General features: G+C 37.0%; 1 protein-coding gene across 2 annotated transcripts in view; it reads left to right on the top strand.

Annotated features, from left to right (window-relative positions):
- The window catches only part of PTPRB (protein tyrosine phosphatase receptor type B), a 126,861-nt gene that overhangs the window by 31,482 nt on the left and 74,551 nt on the right, over nucleotides 1–20,828 (top strand). Inside the window, exons 1-5 of one of the 2 annotated variants that reach the window (XM_081310313.1) lie at nucleotides 690–1,245; nucleotides 1,649–1,922; nucleotides 14,393–14,671; nucleotides 15,568–15,825; nucleotides 19,367–19,630. In XM_081310313.1, the coding sequence (XP_081166439.1) occupies nucleotides 1,192–1,245; nucleotides 1,649–1,922; nucleotides 14,393–14,671; nucleotides 15,568–15,825; nucleotides 19,367–19,630 (1,129 nt within the window). In that variant the 5' untranslated portion in view covers nucleotides 690–1,191. Of the gene's footprint in view, nucleotides 1–689; nucleotides 1,246–1,648; nucleotides 1,923–14,392; nucleotides 14,672–15,567; nucleotides 15,826–19,366; nucleotides 19,631–20,828 lie in introns of those variants that run through there. The other variant, XM_081310312.1, reaches the window with a different exon arrangement.

The raw sequence follows: 20,828 nt of genomic DNA, 5'->3' as shown, positions 1-20,828 counted from the left end.
CGAATTTAAAATATATAATTATTTGGGTATGAGGCAGTTTACTAAAGATCATAAAATTAGTGCTGAAAATAGTAAATACCATTTCTTTGTAAATTCGCGGAGAGCTGAGCCATCAATAGTATTTTCTGCAAAAAAAAAAAAAAAAAGAGGAAGAAAAGAAAAGAAAAAGTTTACATTGCTTTCTTCTATTGGTTGTACAACTTGGATGAAATGGCTTTTCACTACTGGATGGTCGGTGATGAAACCACTTCTCTGTGGGTTGAATTGGTGGTGATTTATTATTTGTTGCTGGTAAGCACTATTTGCATGAGAGTTACAAAGCACACAGTTCTACACAAAAGAAAGGGGAAAGTGAAGGGAGAAAGAATGAAGGTCAAGTTGACAATGGAAGGGCTCTGTTTTGGGGTCTTTTTCTCTTGCTGGGGTCAAAGGGATGCGCCCATGACAAATGAATGCTTTGAGGTGAGAAGGGCAAAAGCACTCTAATAAAAGGCTTCAGGAAAGAGTGTAGGCGACCTAGGGAAATGTGCTGCGGTCAAGTTTAATCCTGGGAAAAGAGGCTCTGGAGAAAGCAGATGAGAAAGATAGGAAGGAAGATAGGGAGGGGTGTGGAGGGAGGAAGGGGAGGAGGTGGGGGCCTGAAAAGTGAGAGGGAGCAAGCACTAATTGTGGCTAAGACAACCGGGTTGTGGGCCACAGGGTGGGGAAAAGTGAAAGTCCAGAAGGAGGAGAAGGCAGAGGCCCGCGGACCCAGACCGGGCCCTTGGCCGGGAAGGCACAGGGCGCGGGGGCAGCTTGGCTCGCCTCAGGCCCCCTTGGCAGCCTCAGGCGTTGGCTCCTCGGGGCTCCCTCCCTCTCCAGCGCATTGTTCCTTTGCCGGGAGACAAGGAAATTGCCTTTTGATTGCGGAAGTCCGCGGACTGGGCTCGGGGCGAGGCAGCGCGGGTCAGAATGGCAGCGTGGGAAGGGCTGTGCGCTGCCTGCCCCCGCCGCCTGTCGCGTCCGCAGCCCGCCCCGGGCGGCAGCAGAAGCAGCAACAGCGGTGGCCCCTGTCTGTCTCCCGTCCGGAGCGAAGCGCGCTGCGCCCGCGGGGCGCGCTGAGCGCGCGCAACAAGTGACTCCCACGCCTGCCTTCGGGCGGCTCCGCGTCCAGCCCCCTAGGTTTAATCCGGGTCTTAACCCCTGAGCGCAATGCTGAACCATGGAACCCGGCTGACCTTGTGGATTACACTGAGTTTACTGCAGGTGAGTGGCCCCAGAAGGGGTCGGCCGCTAATGCATCCCTCTCCGTGAACCAAACTCTACTTTCCGCTCTCCTAGGCGGTGCTTTGAAGGAAAGGTGGCAAAATTTCTTTCTCTATCCTGGGAAGAGCAATCCTCTTGGGAAACTCCTAAAACGACATCTCATCCTGCTGTCAAAGGAAAAAAGCCACCTTCTCTCTCCATCTGCTCCCAGGGAGGGCGAACTAGGGAGAAAGTTGCCATTTGCTTTCCCTTTGACCCCTCACCCAGGCTGAAGGGCAAAGGGACAGGCTGAGGCTGGGCTTGAGGGGCGCAAATAGAGACGACTTGGGGAGCCTCACTGTGAGCACATCTCCCTGGTGGTTCGGACTGCCAGTTTAAACTGTGGTCTCTGATTCCTTTGCAGACTGGACTGGCAGAGTCTGTGAGATGTAACTTCACCCTGACGGAGTCCAGGGTCTCCAGCTTGTCGGTGTCTATCCAGTGGAGAACTTTAGGGTCACCATGTAACTTTAGCCTCATCTATAGCCGTGACACCTCAGGGCCTTCATGGTGCCACCCCATTCAGATAGACAACACTACCTATGGATGTACCCCCAAGGATTTACAAGCAGGAACCATCTACAACTTCAGGATTGTTTCTCTGGACGGAGAAGAGAGAACCGTGGTCTTGCAAACAGGTAAAGGGTAACAGGTGCAATTGGAGAGCCAAGTCACTCTAGGTTGGACCCTGCCTTTCCAACCTGGTGTTTCATTTGAGTTCCAGGAATACAAAAGATAAAGGTAAAAAAAAAAATCTGTGAAGATAAATATTGACGAGGATTTCTAGTCTCCTTAGGTCTGACCAGAAGTAGCTTGGTTGACTTTGAGAGACTCCCTTGGTGCTGAAAAACGGTCACTGACTAGCCACTGTAGGAGGGGAAGGGATGCAGCAAAGAGAAATCTTGGGCTGTGGAGGGAATTTGTTAAAGTGTTGTGGTTTGAGCTTCCATCACATTAAATTGTCAAATCCTGGAATAATTTTAAGTAAATGTTTTTGGAATGGATACTGGAAGTGCAATGATTAAGGATATGCCTTTCCTCAACTTAGTTTTATTTTTAGAACCAGGACATAAAATCATCAGGAATAGAATAGAGCTATTCATAGTGGAAAATTAGGAAATTTCCTTGAGATGAGGATTCAAAATTATTTTGTGTCTTTTGAATAACTAACTAAAAGAGCATAATACCAGATAACATGTTTTGTTTACCCTCAAGTCAGTTGTTTTCCTTACACTTTTTGTAAATCCTTCCGTGTGTATGTTAAGAGTTTGACTTTCTTGCCTGTGTTCTCTTATCTGCAAAATGAGAATGTTAGACTAGGTCATTGAGGTCCAGGTTCTTACTAAGTTCAGGGGCTGTCAAGTATATACCTCACTTAATCCTCATAGCTATCCAAAGGTGTGCTTTGAATTCTCTAATGACTTTGATGTTCTTTGACTTCATTAGCCTTTAATATTATCTCTGTTCGTTGCAATAACAAAGCCTTATTTTCTCCAGAAATCCAAATTGAAGCAAAAACATTCTGAAAGTTCAATTAAGAAATGTGTTATCCTTACTATTCTTTCACATTTTAACCTGAACAAAAATCATTTATTGAGCCATATAGTTTTTGAAAGAGGTGTGAGAACATTCAGTTTGAAGGACAGTTAAAACAAGGCAGGAAATTTAACTGGGTTCTTGTAACCAACTATTAATTTTATTTCTTTTCAAAGAAAAAAATTATAATGCCCAATTACATCACTTGACTTATTCCAGATGAAACTTTTAGGTTCTTTCTGAGAATTGCAGTAATTTAAATTGAAAAGAGAAGCCACTTGTTAAGAATTTGCTTGGATTTTACAGGGAACCAAAGAGAGACTTAAACCAACCACAAAATTAGAACATTTTATAGAAGTTTCAGCAGCTGGGTTTTCGGTCATAACATGGTTGGTTTCTTGGTATTTGAAGACAGTTCTGTGAAGACTCATATTACTAACACTGTGAAATTTATAACATAGAACTTCCAGATGTATTAATTACTTTGAAAAAGAGTTTAGCCGACTGTATGTGTGTTCAGTGGGGCAGAGCAATTTTTCAAAGTAGAAGAGCTTTTAGATGTCTGTTGGAGAAAAGATGAAAACCTGAAAAAGCCAAAATACAGTTAACCCAGAGGATTTACTTTTTTGGAAAAAAATTATAATAGAAAAGGAGTCACTAGGGGTGTTACTAATATAGAATAGATTTTGAGTTTAGTTATGCAGATAGGTGTCTCAAATCCAAAGGTATCTGTGAAATGAAAAAAAATGCTTGCATCTTATTGTTTATGTTGAATAAAACAAGACTTCATTATCACCTACAATATGTTAGCATTCAGGATTCTCATCATTCTTCTTAAGGAGATTCTTTTTACAAGTATTTTTAACCACAAACTTTATGAGCTGCAGGATAAATGGGAAGGATGAAAATTACAGGTGGTGTTTAGGTAATAATGTTATTTTTGCATGCTTTTTGTATGATGGTATAACCCTTCTTGGAATTCTCTAAATTTTAAAATTTTTTTTATTTAAATAGAACTTCTTAAAATTAAGGTATTTTAGAAATTATTTCAGGAAGGATTTTTTTAGTTGTTTGTTATTTATTTGTCAGTGGTACTTTCTGTATTTTAAGAATATAGGTTAATTGTTCATTCCATTAAGAAAAAAATGCTAGCTTTTTCTTAATGTAAATACTGATTGCTAAGCTACAGAAATTAGTTCCATAAATCATAGTTTACTGTTACAAAAGTAATTCTAACTAGTACAATATTAAGTCTGAGACAAAACATCAAGTAAGTCATTAAGAATGTGAGTGCTTTCCTTATTACATTATACCTATCTTATCTGTCTAGAATAAAACAGAATGAGAACATGACAAGACTTGGATGTAGATACAGTAATTGCTTAGGTTATCTCTGTATCATTTCATGTGTGAGTTTTCTGGTCTCAAATAGCTATTTTGGTTTCCTATAGACCTGACCCTTAAGATTCAAAAAATTTTAATTAAATGGGTAGTATTTTAGCAACAATTTCCACTCCAGATTTAAAATCAGAATTGAAAAATTTGGATTCAAATTCAATTCAGTAAATATTAATTGTGCACGACACTATAGAGAACAATGGAAGGTAGTGATTGGTGAGCTAATAAAGATGACAAAAGTGGTCCCTGCCCTTGTAGTCTTGAGCAGCTCTGAGACAAGGTTATGGTGAAGATGACAACAGAGCTCTACCACATTTTCCTGAATGAGGACTTTGCCCTTCCTCAAGTATGTCCTGGAGTATGCCATACCACAGAGGAGAAGACACTCAGCAGTTCTCAAGTGTCATTAAATGGCCAATTTAACAAGAATATGTTTTGAAAGTCAAGTTGTTTTTGTTGTGAAATCACCAGAAATAACAGAGTGAACATACCAAATATTGAACAACTTGACACTTTTGAAAGTCTAGAGCAGAGGTTGCAAACAAATAGCCTCTAGGCATGTGTAGGTATCTAAGTACTAGCTATGTTCTGTTTGACTCCTGTAGTGCTTGTGCAAAAAAATCCAAATGTATGAATTCTCTTAAACTATTGGAAGATTTGGAAAACCATCTGAATGTGTTCTAAGGGTATTTGAATTTATAACTTCTTGAATGTTCACATCTAGAACTTTTGGAGGCATTTTTTTGGTCCAGAATTAAGATAGGTTTTTATTGAGTACATGGTATTGATTAAATGGCTGGATAGATATATGGATAGGAATAGATCTGTAGATAGGTAGATAGTAGATAGAGGTAGATGTGAATTAATGAAATGAACATTTTAATAACAGAATGAACGTATAGTAATAATATTATCTAATCTTTCTGGTTTATGAGTACATTATGGAGCCCAGAGAAATGGAGTAGAGGTAGAGAAATTTACCTGTGGAACAAATATTTCAGTGAAATTTGCCTTCTTGTTAATCTGTCTTGGCTACTTAGTAATTAGCCTAGTAATAGAAAAACAACACCAAAATAATCCTGAAATTATCTTAGTTATTTTAATGTAACTGATTCTTTTGTCCTTAGTAAAAACATTTAGTGACTTTAATTATCAAATTACCACATCAGCTATTATTTCCCCTTCAAAATGGTGTTTATTATGGTGGTTAGCTAGGGCTGCCATAACAAAATCCCGCAGACTAAGTGGCTTAAAAACAGAAATTTATTTTCTCACAATCCTGGAGGTTGGAGGTCCAAGGTGTCTGAAGGTTTGGTTTTTCTCTGAGACCTCTATCCTTGATTTGAAGATGGTGGTATCCTCACATGGTTGTCTCTGTGCATGCCTGTGTCATCATCTTTTCTTAAAAGAACACTATTGGATCAGAGCTACCTCATGGCTCCATTTTTAATTTCATCACTTCTTTAAATACAGCCTCATTTTGTATTTGGTACTGGGGTTTACAGCTTTGATATATAATTTTGTTGGAGACAGATTTTATCTCACAATACAAAGCTTTAACATAAGCTACTATTTCTCAAAACTCTCTGTCAGTTACTTGCATCAAAATCTCTTGCAAAGCTTGTTATAAAAATATTCCTGGTTTCTGCTCTACCTGAAATGAATCAGAATTTAGAAGAAATGAGTTGGGGGACTCTATACGTCAAACATCAAAGTGAATGAAGGCACCTGAGGTTCAAGAACTATTGACATCATTTTTCTATTATTTATTAGCATTAAGATTTTGGGATCATGCCTCTTTATACATGGTTAACTCTATAAGGCCTGGGAATATTTTTTTTCCTAGAGGAGAAACATACTTTTATTTTTTCAGTGTGATTTTGTAGCATACAGAACACTGTCACCTTCTGTATTGAAAATACAAAGTATAAAATATACACTACATTTACCATATATTCTTTACTTTGACCCTGTGGCAATCCCGTAGAGTGGGTATTGTGAAGGGGCAGGTGGCATAATGGGAGTTCTGAAAGCAGACTGCCTCCACTGCTCACCAGCTAAGCTTTTCTGTGCAGATTACCTAAATACCCTCCCCACGACGGGGCTGCTTCCTAATCTATATAGTGAAGACAATAACAATAATGATACTTGCTTTATAGAGTTGTTATGAGATTTTTAATTCATACATAAAACCTGGAATCATTTTGTCACCTACTAGGTCTGTAGTAAGTGTACTATTATTACTAAATTCAGGTTGGATATGATATTGATCTTCATAAGAACTGATGATTTTCATAAATCCACACAGTCGACACAGTGTAGAGCCCAAGCTTCCCCTAATATTCTTTCAATTATTCTGCAGGAAGGATTTTTGGGGGGGTGGGAGGGTACCAGGGATTGAACTCAGGGGCACTCAACCACTGAGCCACATCCCCAGCCCTATTTGTATTTTATTTAGAGACAGGATCTCATTGAGTTGTTTAGCACCTCACCTTTGCTGAGGCTGGCTTTGAACTCATGATCCTCCTGCTTCAGCCTCCCAATCCTCAGAGGACAAAATATATTACACTATAGCTTAAATCTATATACACTTTTCCTGCACAAGGGTAAAGTAATGATTAAATATGTTTTAGTATGAGGAAATAGGGAGATGTTATTGATTTTTAATTGTGTTGAACTTTTGGTGATGACTTCAGTATTTAGCAATCAGACTTTTACAGTCTATATATTTCAGGAATTTTAAGGTCAAGTTGAGCTATCTACACAGAATGAAACAACCCAGTTTAATTTGCCCAAAGAAAATAAGAACAAAGAAAAACTGTTTTGCCTTCCATTCTCTGATGCCAATCTGTTGGACCCCTCCTATGACCACCCCCTCCAAAGATAATACTGACACCTTTCTGATCTTATAGGAGAAATCAAGCCCATGCTATATGTATGAACATGTATAAATTAAGACACACATATGCCCTTAAACATAAAATATGAACTAAAATGAACATCATAGGTATACACATGGATTTTTAGGGACTTATATTTTCTTTTAAAATTTGTTTTAATTGTCGATGGACCTTTATTTTGCTTTTTATTTATATGCAGTTCTGAGAATTGAACCCAGAATCTCACCCATGCCAGGCAAGCCCTCTACCACTGAGCTACAACCCCAGCCCTAGGGACTTATATTTTTAATTTTGATTTTTCTTCCTTTTACATGGAAAAAACTCAGACATATGAAAAGTAAAATGAATAATAAATGAACTACCATGTACCCATCACCTACCTTCAATAATTGACAAATGATCAATTTTGTTTCATCTATAGCTCTCCCATTCCTTCACTGCACATCATTTTGAGCAATCCAAGTCAACATCATCAACTAATTTTATTTATAAAGATCTCAGACTTCATCTCTTTAAGATAGGATTTTAATATAACCACAATATATTATCATACTTAATATTAATAAAAAGTCCTTAAAATATTTATTTAGATGGACAGGTATAGCTGAGCTTGGTGGTACACGTCTGTAATCCCAGCAGCTTGGGAGGCTGAGACTGGAGAATCTCAGGGTTCAGCAAAGGTGAGGTGCTAAGCAACTCAGTGAGACCCTGTCTCTAAATAAAATACAAAATAGGGCTGGGGATGTGTCCAAGTGCCCCTGAATTCAAGTCCTGGTACCTCCCCCCCCAAAAAAAGAAAAGCATTGGGTGTTGACATCAAAGAATTGGGATACCATGGAGATGAGAGTGCAGCAGTCTCTGCAAGTCATCTGGGTACCTTCAGTGCTGATGTCATTTTCTAACTAGAAGTGAGCTTTTCCATGATTTATCTTAAACTTCTCTCTCACTCTGTAATTGCTTTCTTCTCTTGATTTTTAAGTCCTACTTAACCTTCTAAATTTGTTCGAGTTCACCTCCTTCATGAAGCTTACTTCTAACACCTAAGCCTTTAGATACCATTCTCAACTTGGCAAAATTAGCATTAATGTTGCCTATTTTACTATAATTTGAGCAAACTGAAAATCTGAAATCTTCCTCAATCCAAAAACCTTTGTGCATTAACATGCTGCCACAAATGGAAAATTCCAGACCATGAAACTCTTCTATGCATAAAATTATTAAAAATAGTATATAAAGCTACCTTTAGGCATTATATAAGGTATAATGAAAAATAAATGAATTTTGTGCTTGGATTTGGGTTCCACCCTCAGGATATCTCATTACATATATGCAAATATTTTCCAATATGAAAAAATTCAAAATCTAAAATGCTTCTGGTCCCAAGCATTTCAGGTAAAGGATGCTCAACCTGTGTTAACTGCAAGAATAGCGGCAATATTTGTACCAACTACCTTTTACTGTGTACCCACCATGTGCCAAGAACGGCACTTGACACTTTATCTCCATTTCCTCTTAACACTTAAAACTCTATAAAGTTGGCATTGTTAATCCCATTTTATAGCTGAGGAACTAAGGGTTGAGGAGGTGAAGTAACTTGCCTAAAGCTACCCTGTGACAGTATTTAAGGTGCACTCACTGGTCTATGTTTGACATTGAAGTCAGCCTTCCTGACAGTTCATCATATGTCATAACTCCCTGAGTAGATTGTAGATTCTCAGAGTGCTGCTCTCTACCAGCACTTAGGTACCTAGCACTTAATATGATGACCTGCAGATTCACACAGCAGCCGACACTGTTAACAATGATGTATATGACTCTCAAAACTGTTTTAATTTTCCTTTTGAAATTGTTAAAACTTTGAAAGCTCTTCAATAGCTTAATTTTTACATTTAGTATATAAAGATGTTAAATCTAATTCTCAGCAACCTGATAGCATAATATATTGTATCATCTTTAAAATAAGCAAGAAAACTGACTATAGTCAAACAACAACAATAACAATAGAAATTACCTCCAAGAAGTGTATTTAGGTTGTAAGCAATTTCTTTTCCATGGTGTTTTGCTTCTCATTTTCAAGAATTTGCACCAGGAACTTTAGCCCCGTCCCCTGATGTAAATAAGAAAAATCTCCAGTTATTTTATATAAATAGTTGATGTTTGTTCCATTTTATGTAAATGAAGTTTCCAATCATGCCTCCTAAACCACCCTGCTTTATAACTAGAATGGTGTCCCAATTCTGTAAAGATACAGAAGTTACCCTAAACAAATCTCTTGGGCTGGAGTGATAATGGTGAAAGATAAGTTTGGAAAGGCAGATAATATCCAGTTTCAGAAGTCCTTGAGTGCCTATGAAGAAAGTTAGACGTGGTCTTGAAATCAGAACTCCTGAAAAGTTCTTGATACTTCAAGGGGTATGAGGATAGCAGAGGGGAAATATGTACAAAGAGGTTGTTCTGTGACAACAGTGGAGAAAAGAGAAAATAAGGAAGACACCTGGAAGACTTTTGAAGCAACTCAGCACAAGGTGAGGGGACCCCAGGTAAAGGCAATAACCTTAGAGGAATAAAGAAACAGACAAGAAAAACATTGCTTAGAGAATATTTCAAGGGAACTTTCATGGCTTCAGAATTAGATTGAACTGACATTACTGCTGTTATTCATTTTTTACTCTGCTACAGTATCCAAATTACCAAATGAAAAATTCTATAAAATTATTATCATTTTCCATAGACATCTATATATTTTTTGTTGTTGTTACACTGAATATGCAATTCATGACATCATTTCCCACACCAGGACAGCTGAAGTGTGGTAGAAAGAGCACTCAATTTGCATTAGGTATTAGAAGCTCAGCCATAGTACCTGGCATCTATACAACATGAGTGAGTCATTTAATGTCTCTGAAACCCTGTTTTAACTGAGAAAGCAGATTGTAAGCCATGAGCTCCTATGCAGATAATGTGGAGCCTATAGTGCCTTCAAGAAAAGTTTTTGCTGTCAATCTATAGATTGACTATACTCTTATTATTATAAGTTTAAATTTATTTCTAAAATGAATCCAATCATTTCAAGTTCTAAAAAGTCTTGAACTTCTTGTACCAACAAATACTAATGTTTTAATGACCATGATGTGGTTAAAAAAAAGTAGAAAGTAAATATTACTTGCATTTTAAATATATTTTTCTCCCTCTTTCTAAATCACATTTTTAAAAAGGTAAAATTGATTCATTTCAGTTTAGGGATTTTTTCCAACCTTTTTCTTTTTCTTTGGGAACAGAAAAATTTGTGTTAACATCAAGCCTACTTTCAAAATTCCAAGGTTTCCTGATGCTGGGAGATTCCTTCAAGTCTATCAGATAAATATTGCAAAACTTTACATTTGGCATTCCATGTTCAGGTCTGTCTGGAGCCAAGAAGAGATGTCTTAAATGTATAGTCAATGATGAATTTTGATATATCGATCAAGATGAAAGTATTGGCTTATGGTTTTTGACAGTCCTCATATTTTGTAATACTTTATTTATTACTATGTATATGGGTGGGAAAACCCAAGAGGCTATAAATGCATACATATGTGCAATTGATACCTCTAATTATCGACATGAATTATGCAAGTGTGGTTTTCTAATTATGTGTGATCAGAAAATTATAGGTACATAACTAAATTGTCAAGTAGCATTACAATAATCTCTCTGTACACACACACACACACACACACACACACACACGAAAATCACACCCCTAATAAAAGTATCTAATTTGTATTAAATAAAATATTGGAAACTTTTTCATACAGCAGAGTTCCCAACGGGCTTAGATTAAAAAGAAGTTTGAAAACTAGTTAACTCTCACAGTATGCATAGCAATAGTGGACCCCTGCCAGCAAAGGGCTTTATCACAGTATAAATGGGGTTTTAAGTGTTTGTTTCCAGGGCAGGTTCTTGCAGCTCAGGCACTTCCCAGTCTCATTGTCCTTTGTTCTAGCGGATGTACAAAGGATTGACTGTTTTGTTTTCTGGCTCAGAGAGATTAGATAAAGTCTGCATTTCTGAACTTCACCCTCTAGGCACGCAACCTTAAAATTTATTTGTTATAGCTCGTATTTTACAGAATATATACATATATATATTAAATATTATAGTGGTCACTATATTCTCATCTTTAATCTTTACCTCACTTGATAGTAGATATAGATGACAGGATTGATAGCTTCTGAATTACCACTAGAAGCAACTGCCCCTCTCATCCTTGTCCTTAAAATGCCACTTCAGCAAAAATGCACCATCTTTGTTGGGTGTGATCATATTGTTCTTGGGATTCGCTGCCTATTAAAATCACATGGTATTAAATGTGATTCACTGTTTTTGACAGACAAGAAAACTTTCTGTGTGGAAAACTTATCTTATTTCCTTTTATTATAACATCCTTCATTATAGGCTATTATCTAGGATTGAAATTTTAAAAAATATTGCCCTCCCTCCAAAACTATTTTTTTTCCCCGAGAACCTATAAATAAGAATCATCTTGAGAAATTTTAAATTTAGCTTAGGGTTAGAAGTTTAGTTCTAAGATTTTATCAAGGTTTTTTTTTTTATGGAGGAGTCAATTAAGCTATTATTTTCAAAATTCTTTATTCAGTTTTTACCTCCATCTTGTCAGTGATTCAGAGAAGAATATATTTTTATGGTCAGTAGACAGATATAAGCTCATATTATTGAATGCCCATTGCATGACTGGTAAAAATCTCCTTTATATTTTGTTAATTCTCAAAATTCCCATGGAACGTAGGTGTTGTGGTTGTCATTGTTGTTGGTGTTGGTGTTGTTATTACTGTTCTCACCAGGCATATGGAAAAGGGAAACTTAGATAGGTTAAGTAACTTGCTCAAAGTCTCTTCACTGGTAAGTGATGGTGCCAAGATTTGAATGTAGTTCTGTCTGGCTTCAAAGCCAAAGCCCATGCTTTTTAGCACTACATGTCACTGCTTCTGATTGTAGGAATAATAATATGATATCACAGTTGCCAGATTCTGTTCTAAGAGCTTTTTATATAATATTGTATTTAATCTTCCTACCAGTTCCATGAAAAAGATAGAACTATTTTCAGCCTTGCAAATAGATGAAGAAACAGAGGCCTAGGGAGATTAACCAATTGCCCAAAATACAGAGCTACAAAATAGGAGAATCAGATTCAAGTTCAGGTCACCAGACTTTAGAACCCAGTCTTCAGGTGAAACCATCAACTGGGGTGAACCACGAAACTTTGTCTTCCAAGCTCACCTGGACTTTGGGCTGTCTTAGTAACTAGGTTGGCTTGTCCCACTAACGTTCATATTATTGTTCATTATTGATATTACAAAGTGCAATGTGGCATATTTAATTTTTGCAATGTGATGTACTCATACAAAACATAAAACATTAAAGTCATTTGATTTCATAGGTTGTACTAAGCCTAAGGTGTCTATTGCTCACTAATTGATTGTCATATGAACTGTTGGTTTCTAAGTGCTTTTTGAATATGGAGTAAAGTTGCCTTATTTATTTTGGCACTTCCATCAATCAAAAGTGAACATCTTCCTAAAACACACTTTTCTGATAAGGTCTAGAATCCCAAGTTGTTATCTTGTGAGCAAAATATAGTCTAAAAGGAAGAGGTTAAGAACAGAGATCTCTATAACTGTGCCACTAAAGCATCTGACCTGACCCTTGAAAATTGCTCTCTAATATCCTGATCCCATTTTCTAGACCAAGAGCGAAGTAGGATTTCTGAAAATGTCTTATATATAGATGTCTCTCAGTGGTTCTCTAGGTATTCAGAATAGGGACATCTTTATTTCTAAGATTCTACTCCTCACTGTACCAGAAGAACGACTGCTCACTAACTACCATTGACCTAGTTAGGAACTAAGCCAGAGCTCCTAACCCAGAGCTGCACTTTCCATCCCATTTCATGTTCAGTGGTGAAAATTCAACATAGGCAAAACATACCCCCTCAAATTACCCATGGCTTTGAGAGTTGAAATGAAAACCTGGGTGCAAAACTTCTCCATTCTCTTCTGCTCTGGGAGCAATTTTAACATGAGCCAGAACTAAGGTTGTAAACATCTAGGAATACTAAGGAATGTTTGAAGAATCCATTCTAGTGATCAAAGAAACCTACCTTAGGGTCATGGTCGTATCTGTATCTTTTGTGGTTGTCGATTAAAAACCACCCAAAGTTATATATAGATTGCACCAATCATCCATGACCTAGGAAAAGGAGCAGTACAAATTTCAAATTATGTGTTTGATTTATTTATTGTAAGTAACAAAGTTATTTTTCAATTTATTTATTTATTATAAATGTTATGATTCATTATACATTTCCATACATTCATGTATTATGTTGTAATCACATCCACCCTCCTTACTATTCTCACTTGCCCTCCCCTTTCTCCCCTTCCACTGAGTCCTCTTCCCCTTCCCTAAGAGTCCCTCTTCTACTTTCAGGTCATCTTTTCTTTTCTTTCTTTCTTTCTTTCTTTTTTTTAAGTTTCCATATATGAGAGAGAGAAAAATGCAATACTTGTCTCTCTGTGTCTGGCTTTTTTCATTTAATATGGTGGCCTCCATTTTCCTGCAAATGGTATAATTTCATTCTTCTTTTATAGCTAAATAATATTCCACTGTGTATATACCATATTTGCTTTATCCATTCATCTGTTGTCGGGCATCTTGGCTGTTTCCATAACTTGTCTGTTGTGAATAGTGCTGTAATAAACATGGTTGTGCATATATCTCTTTTGTATGATGATTTTATTCCCATCATGTACATACCCAGGAGTGGTATAGCTGGATCATATGGTAGCTCTATTATTTTAGTTCTTTGAGGAGTGCCCATAATGGTTTTCCATAGTCACTATAGTAATTTACATTCCCGCCAATAATATCTACATTTTCTATTCAGATCTTTAGTATGGGTATTTGTCATTACTTGAAAAGGTTGCTAAGCCTGAAAACCAAAGAAAATATAATCTTGCTTAAACTTTCAAAATCAGAGCTACCTTAACAAAAGAGTTTTTTTGGAAAAAGAAATTTACATGACTGATAACTCAGTAAGTTTTTTTTTTGAAAATGAAATGATATATTTGAAAGTGAAGCGAAATAACAATGTGTTTTGCAGGCAGAAGATTATTTAATATTTTTAATGAAGATGAATCTAGATTGCAGTAATATAAGCAGTTATTGGAGGAAATCTTCAAGCTGTGTTCTCTTTCTTGGTGTTTGTCCTGCAGATCCTTTACCTCCTGCTAGGTTTGGAGTCAGTAAAGAGAAGACTACTTCAACCAGCCTGCATGTTTGGTGGACTCCATCTCCTGGAAAAGTCACCTGGTATGAGGTGCAGTTATTAGATGATAATAACCAAAAGATGCAAGGTGTCCAAATTCAAGGAAGTACATCACGGAATGAACACACATTTTTAAACCTCACTGCTGGTAATTATTATAGTGTTGCCATCACAGCTGTCTCTGGAGAGAAACGTTCCTCTACAGTTTATACCAATGGGTCAACAGGTAAGACCTGTATTGTCCATAGTTCATAGTCTATGATGCATCTGAGGTTAAAAGTTATTCAGGGAATGGGGATGAGAATGCTCTTCAGATCATAAATAAATTAACTAACTAGCCCTTTGAAAGGAGGTAGTGTGATAGAGTGGAAAGACCAGAATGAACATAGGATGTGTGACTGTGATGCTGGCTTGTTGCGAAAACTTGAATAAGTGATGAAACTTCTCTGATTTGGGTTTATTCTCTAGTTTAAAATGGAGATGCTCCCTTCTACCTCCTCCAATTCAAACTCCAGGCAACAGGATTTTCTGCCTTATTTTCTGTTTGTGCCATAAAACTTGTTTTATAAATGTTTTTCTCCTTTGTGTATTCTTCTTAAATAACATCAAGTCATGATGTGTTCTACATGTTCCTATGTCTGAAATAAATCTTTGCTTCCATGATGTGGGGAGAAGTAAGACATGGAGTGTACCCACGTGGTGTCCACAGCTGATTATCACCTCCTTCCAGAAAGTACATGTCTTTCATACCACCCACTCTTCCCTCATTCATTCTCTCTTATTTTATCTCCCTCTCTTTCTGCTTTTGATCTCCTCTGCTTCTTTCCTTTGTCTCTTCCACTTACTGCTGTGCCATGATGTACTTCATTGGCAAAAACTACTTTGATACCTATTAAATAGGTGAGATAGACAAGTCACCTATGATGTAGCTTTAGGCTGTAGACTTTGAAGAGCATTAATCAAGGTCCCATGAATTCCAGAGTGCTATTATTTATTATTGCTGTTATACAAGTTAAGATATACCCAAAGCATTAGTGAATATGTGATTTCTTATTAAATGTGTCTATGTCTTCTCTAAGGGCATTATGAATGACATTTTGGACATGCGTTTTGTCCCACTAGTGCCATCTCCAGTGAAAGATATTGGTATTTCATCAAAAACTAATTCTCTCCTGATTTCCTGGTCCCATGGTTCTGGAAATGTGGAACAATACAGGCTGATGCTAATGGATAAAGGGATCCTAGTTCATGACAGTATTGTGGACAAACTCGATACCTCCTATACTTTTCATGGGCTGATACCTGGCCACCTCTACAACCTCACTATTGTGACTATGGCTGCAGGACTGAAGAACCACAGGTGGAAATTAGTCAGGACAGGTAAGTACCCCTTCTCTAGTTGAGCAAGAATAAAAGTCACATCAAGTTTTAATCAAGTTTATTAAGTTATTTGAATAACAATAGTATAGGAAAAATTGAAATTCGTGTAAGTTATAAAAAGACTTTCATATATATCTACTTTTCTATGTAGAAAAATGAAGGAGTAGCTTTTATTCTAATGTTGAGGGTTGTCCTTGGCAACATTTTGAAGGAAACAAAGCTAATACAGTCCCAGTTTTTCTTTTTAGTGCACCCATCTCCTCCCTAAGGATTCTTGCTTCTGTCTCTGAAGCAAGCACCTATGTCTTTGTGACATTACTCACACTGAAACAGGACTCCTTCTCTCAGTGTCACATATAGTCCTACTTCCAAGTGAAAGTTACTTCCGAAACCCTTTATCCACAAATACCTACCCTAGGACTCAACACCACAGGACATAGTTTCCCAGCTACTCTAGACTGATCGAAACCCTTTATCCACAAATACCTACCCTAGGACTCAACACCACAGGACATAGTTTCCCAGCTACTCTAGACTGATCAAATAATCTGTGCCAAGTAGTAATAGTTCTTTCATTCACCCAACCAATATTTATTGATTGTAACTGCTAGGCATCGCTGATCATAATAACATCTAAGTCAGGCAATCGTTGCCCTGATGGAGCTCACATTCAAATGCTTGAAGTAAATTAAAATGCTTCTAGAGGATCTGATGTGTTAATAAATCCCACCTCTCCATCAATTGTCTAATTTTAAGATAAAAATCTAAAATTATTTAGTTACTTGGAAATTACTTCTATGAAGAAAGTTTCTGAAACTATAAGAAGCTGGTGGGAAAGATACTAGAGACACCTGTACATTTATATAGTTTTATAGCATATTTCAAAGATAAATAGACATTTTTGAAAAAAATACCATATATCTTAAGAGTTACTTATGGAGATAAAAACAAATTGGACTTCTGCCCTTGCAAAGTCAGTATGCTATGCCCATTCTTTTTTTTATTTTTGTAATTTGTCTTAATTACATAACAGTAGAATGCATTTGTGCACTTTGATATATCATACATAGATGGGATATAATTTCATATTTTTTCTGAGTGTACATGTTAAAGAATCACATTGGTCATGGAGTCATAAAGTAATAATGTCTGTTTCATTTTACTATCCTTCCTATCCCCACATTCCCTCCTCTGCCCTCCTTTCACTTGTCTCTACCTAATCTAAGGTAACTCTATTCACCTCTAGTGTCCTGTGCCCCTTATTGTGAATTAGTATCCGGATATTAGAGAAAACATTTGGCCTTTAGTGTTTTGGGATTGACTTATTTTGCTTAGCATGATATTCTCCAACTCCATCCGTTTACTGGCAAATGCCATAATTTCATTCTTCTTTAAAACTGAGTAATATTCCATTAAATAAATATACCACATTTTCTTTATACATTAATCTATTGAAGGACACCTACATTGGTTCCATAGTTTAGCTATTGTGAATTGAGCTGCTATAAACATTAACATGGCTGCATTACTACAGTATGCTGATTTTAAGTCCGTTAGGTGTAAACCAAGCTGTGGGATAGCTGGGTCAAATGATGGTTCCATTCCACGTTTTCTGAGGAATCTCCATACTGCTTCCCATAATGGTTGTACCAACATGCAGTCCCATCAGCAATGTATGAGTGTACCATTTTTCCCACATCCTTGTCAACATTTATTGTTGTCAATATTCTTGATGATTGCCATTCTGACTGGAGTGAGATGAAATCTTAGTGTAGTTTTGATTTGCATTTCTCTAAATGCCAGAGATGTTAAACACTTTTTCATATATTTGTTGATTGGTTATATTTCTTCTTCTGTGAAGTGTCTGTTCAGTTCCTTTTCCCATTGATTGGGTTATTTGTTTTTTGGTGTTAAGGTTTTTTTGTTGTTGTTTTATTTTGCTTTCAGTTTATTTTATTTTGTTATGTATAATGACAGCAGAATGCATTATAATTCATGTTACACATATAGAGTACTATTTTTCATATCTCTGGTTGTACACAAAGTGAGTCATACCATTCTTGTCTTCATACATGTATTTATGATATATGTCCATCTCATTCCACCATCTTCCCTACCTCATTACCCCTCCCTTCACCTCCTTCCCCCTTTCCCCTTTGCCTTATTTAGAGTTCATCTAATCCTCCCATGCCTCCCCCATGATGAATCAGCATCCTTAAATCAGAGAAAACATTTTGCCTTTGATTTTTTGGGTATTGGCTAACTTCACTTAGCATTATATTCTCTAACTCTATCCATTTACCTGCAAATGCCATGATTTCATTCTCTTTTAATGCTGAATAATATTCCACTGTGTATATCTACTGAAGGGAATCTAGGTTGGTTCCACAATTACCTGTTGTAAATTGTGCTGTTATAAACATTAATGTGGCTGGGTCTCTGAAGTAGGCTGTTTTTAAGTCCTTTGGGTATAGATCAAGGAGTGGGATAGCTGGGTCAAATGGTGGTTCCATTCCAAATTTTCCAAGGATTCTCCGTACTGCTTTCCATATTGACTACACCAATTTGCAGTATCACCAGCAATGTATCAGTATGACTTTTCCCCCACATCCTAGCAAACACTTGTTATTTGTGTTCTTAATAGCTGCCATTCTGACTAGAGTAGGATTAATGCTTTATCGGAGGTGCACGTGGTAAAGATTGTCTCCAATCTGTAGGCTCTCTTCTCACATTATTGTTTTCTTTGCTGAGAAGAAGATTTTTAATTTGAGTCAATTCCATTTATTGATCCTTGATTTTACTTCTTGTGCTTTAGGGGTCTTGTTAAGGAAATCATATCCTAGGTGAAGGATATGGTGAAGATTTGGGCCTACTTTCTCTTCTATTAGGTGTAGGGTCTCTATTCTAGTGCCTAAGTCTTTGATCCACTTTGAGTTGATTTTTGTGCAGGGTGAGAGATAGAGGTTTAATTTCATTTTACTACATATGGATTTCCAGTTTTTCCAGCACCATTTGTTGAATAGTATACCCATTCTTAATGAAACCATATTATGCCGTGAATGGGATCCAAAATTATAGCATGTGCAAGAGGTAAAAAAAAAAAAAATACACCAATCCATGGATCAACCTGTTTATTAAGTACTGGATATTATTGATGAGAAGAAATTAATCAAACGATAGACCTCTATTGTTAATAGTGTTTCAGAAGACTGCATTAAAAAATTTCAGAGCTGGACAGAACTATTTTAGGACCAGGATTTATTTACCAGCAAGGAACACTAGATGCAGAGAGAGAGCTGTCCGGAATCCTGAGGAGAGCTGGCCAAGTCCCAGCCAGAATGCAGCCTCCTGACTGCCAGGTTGTGCTCTTGCCATGAGGTTGCCTTCATTGTGTTTACAGTATTATTTTTGTCTCTCAAAGCAGTTGTTTTCTTCTGATCAAGGAGTATGCCTTGCAGGAACTACAATATAGGTCAGAATTTAGCCACAGGAATGGTAAGATATCCTGAGTAAAATCTCTTTTCCATTCTTTGCTAATTAGCTCCCATGGAAGTCTCAAATTTGAAGGTGACAAATGATGGCAGTTTGACCTCTCTAAAAGTCAAATGGCAAAGACCTCTTGGAGATGTGAATTTCTACAATGTGACCCTGTCTCACCAAGGGACCATCAAGGAATCCAGAGTATTAGCACCTCAGGTCATTGAAACTCACTTTAAAGACTTAGCCCCTGGACGACTTTATCAAGTTACCATCAGCTGTATTTCTGGTGAACTCTCTGCTCAGAAGATGGTAATGGGCAGAACAGGTGAGTCTTGGGCTCCAGAATTTCCCTTTATTGCCCAAGTCCTCTTCTGATTCATCTTAGAATAAGAAAAAATAAGACAAAATAAAAAAGGAGGGAAGCTCCTTCTCCTACCTAGGAAGTAGGAGCTACATGACTGGGAATGTCTGTGGGCCAGGGTCCAACAGACAGAGTAAAGCAGAGGCTAACTGCATTTTTTGAGTAATTTAAGCAAATGTATTTGGATTCCTGAATGATCTGCCTATTTTCACTGTCCTATGCTTTTTTCATGTCAATCTCTTGAGTAACTTAAATACATTAACATTGATATCAGTAAAAAAAGACACTTCTGATCCATTCTTATAATGAGGACCACTTAGCACTTAAACATGTTTTCCATAAATTTAGTAATTTATGGCATGTATGCAGTGCTTTATATGAGCAAATGGCTATATTATTGTTAAAATGTTTGAGACATTTGCCTTTAAGGAAGGGTTCTGCATGCAAACTATTCCCTGTGGTCAAGTCTGATTGATGGCTTGTTTTTGTCTTGCCCCAAGCTAATGAGTGGTTTTTATATATTTAGAGGATTGTAGAAACAAACAAAAACACCAAGAAAAATATGAGATACAGACCATATGTGACCTGCAAAGCCTGAAGTATTTACCATCTGGCCCAACCTTTGCTTAAAAGAGGCTGCATTTTAATCACACAGATGTAGAGTACACAGCTGGAAGGAGGAAGAGTAGCTGCAGGGAATTTTCACAGTTAAGACAGGGGGGATATGAGTTCTGAACTTGAAGAGCCACAAATGCAAGTGAAGCACTTGACATTTTATTCTGTAATTTTTTAAAGAAAACTTGAGTGTTTAGAAGCAAAGGAATAATATGATCAGAGCTATATTTCAAGAATATTATTCTTTTCATTTGGAAAAGAGGAACATTTCATGACCACCATATCCAGTACCTCTTCCAAAAGATGCCACATCTGTCAATGTCACCATCATTAGATGCAATGTCATTATTTTCTCTAGGGAAAGCATGTAATCAATAAAAAAACGGCATTCATATCCCTCTATTGTTAATAGTGTTCCAGAAGACTGCATACCTGTTAATTTACTAAAATGATTTTAGCATACATTTCTTGAGTGTCAGATGTTTCCAGAATGAAAAAGGAATACTCCCTTGTCCTCCATGGTCATCAAGAGGGGATAGCAGTCTTT

This window comes from Spermophilus citellus (genome assembly GCF_964194105.1).
Source record: "Spermophilus citellus genome assembly, chromosome: 10".
In the NCBI taxonomy this organism is placed as follows: Eukaryota; Metazoa; Chordata; class Mammalia; order Rodentia; family Sciuridae; genus Spermophilus; species Spermophilus citellus.
This window is presented reverse-complemented; position numbering and strand designations above follow the sequence as displayed.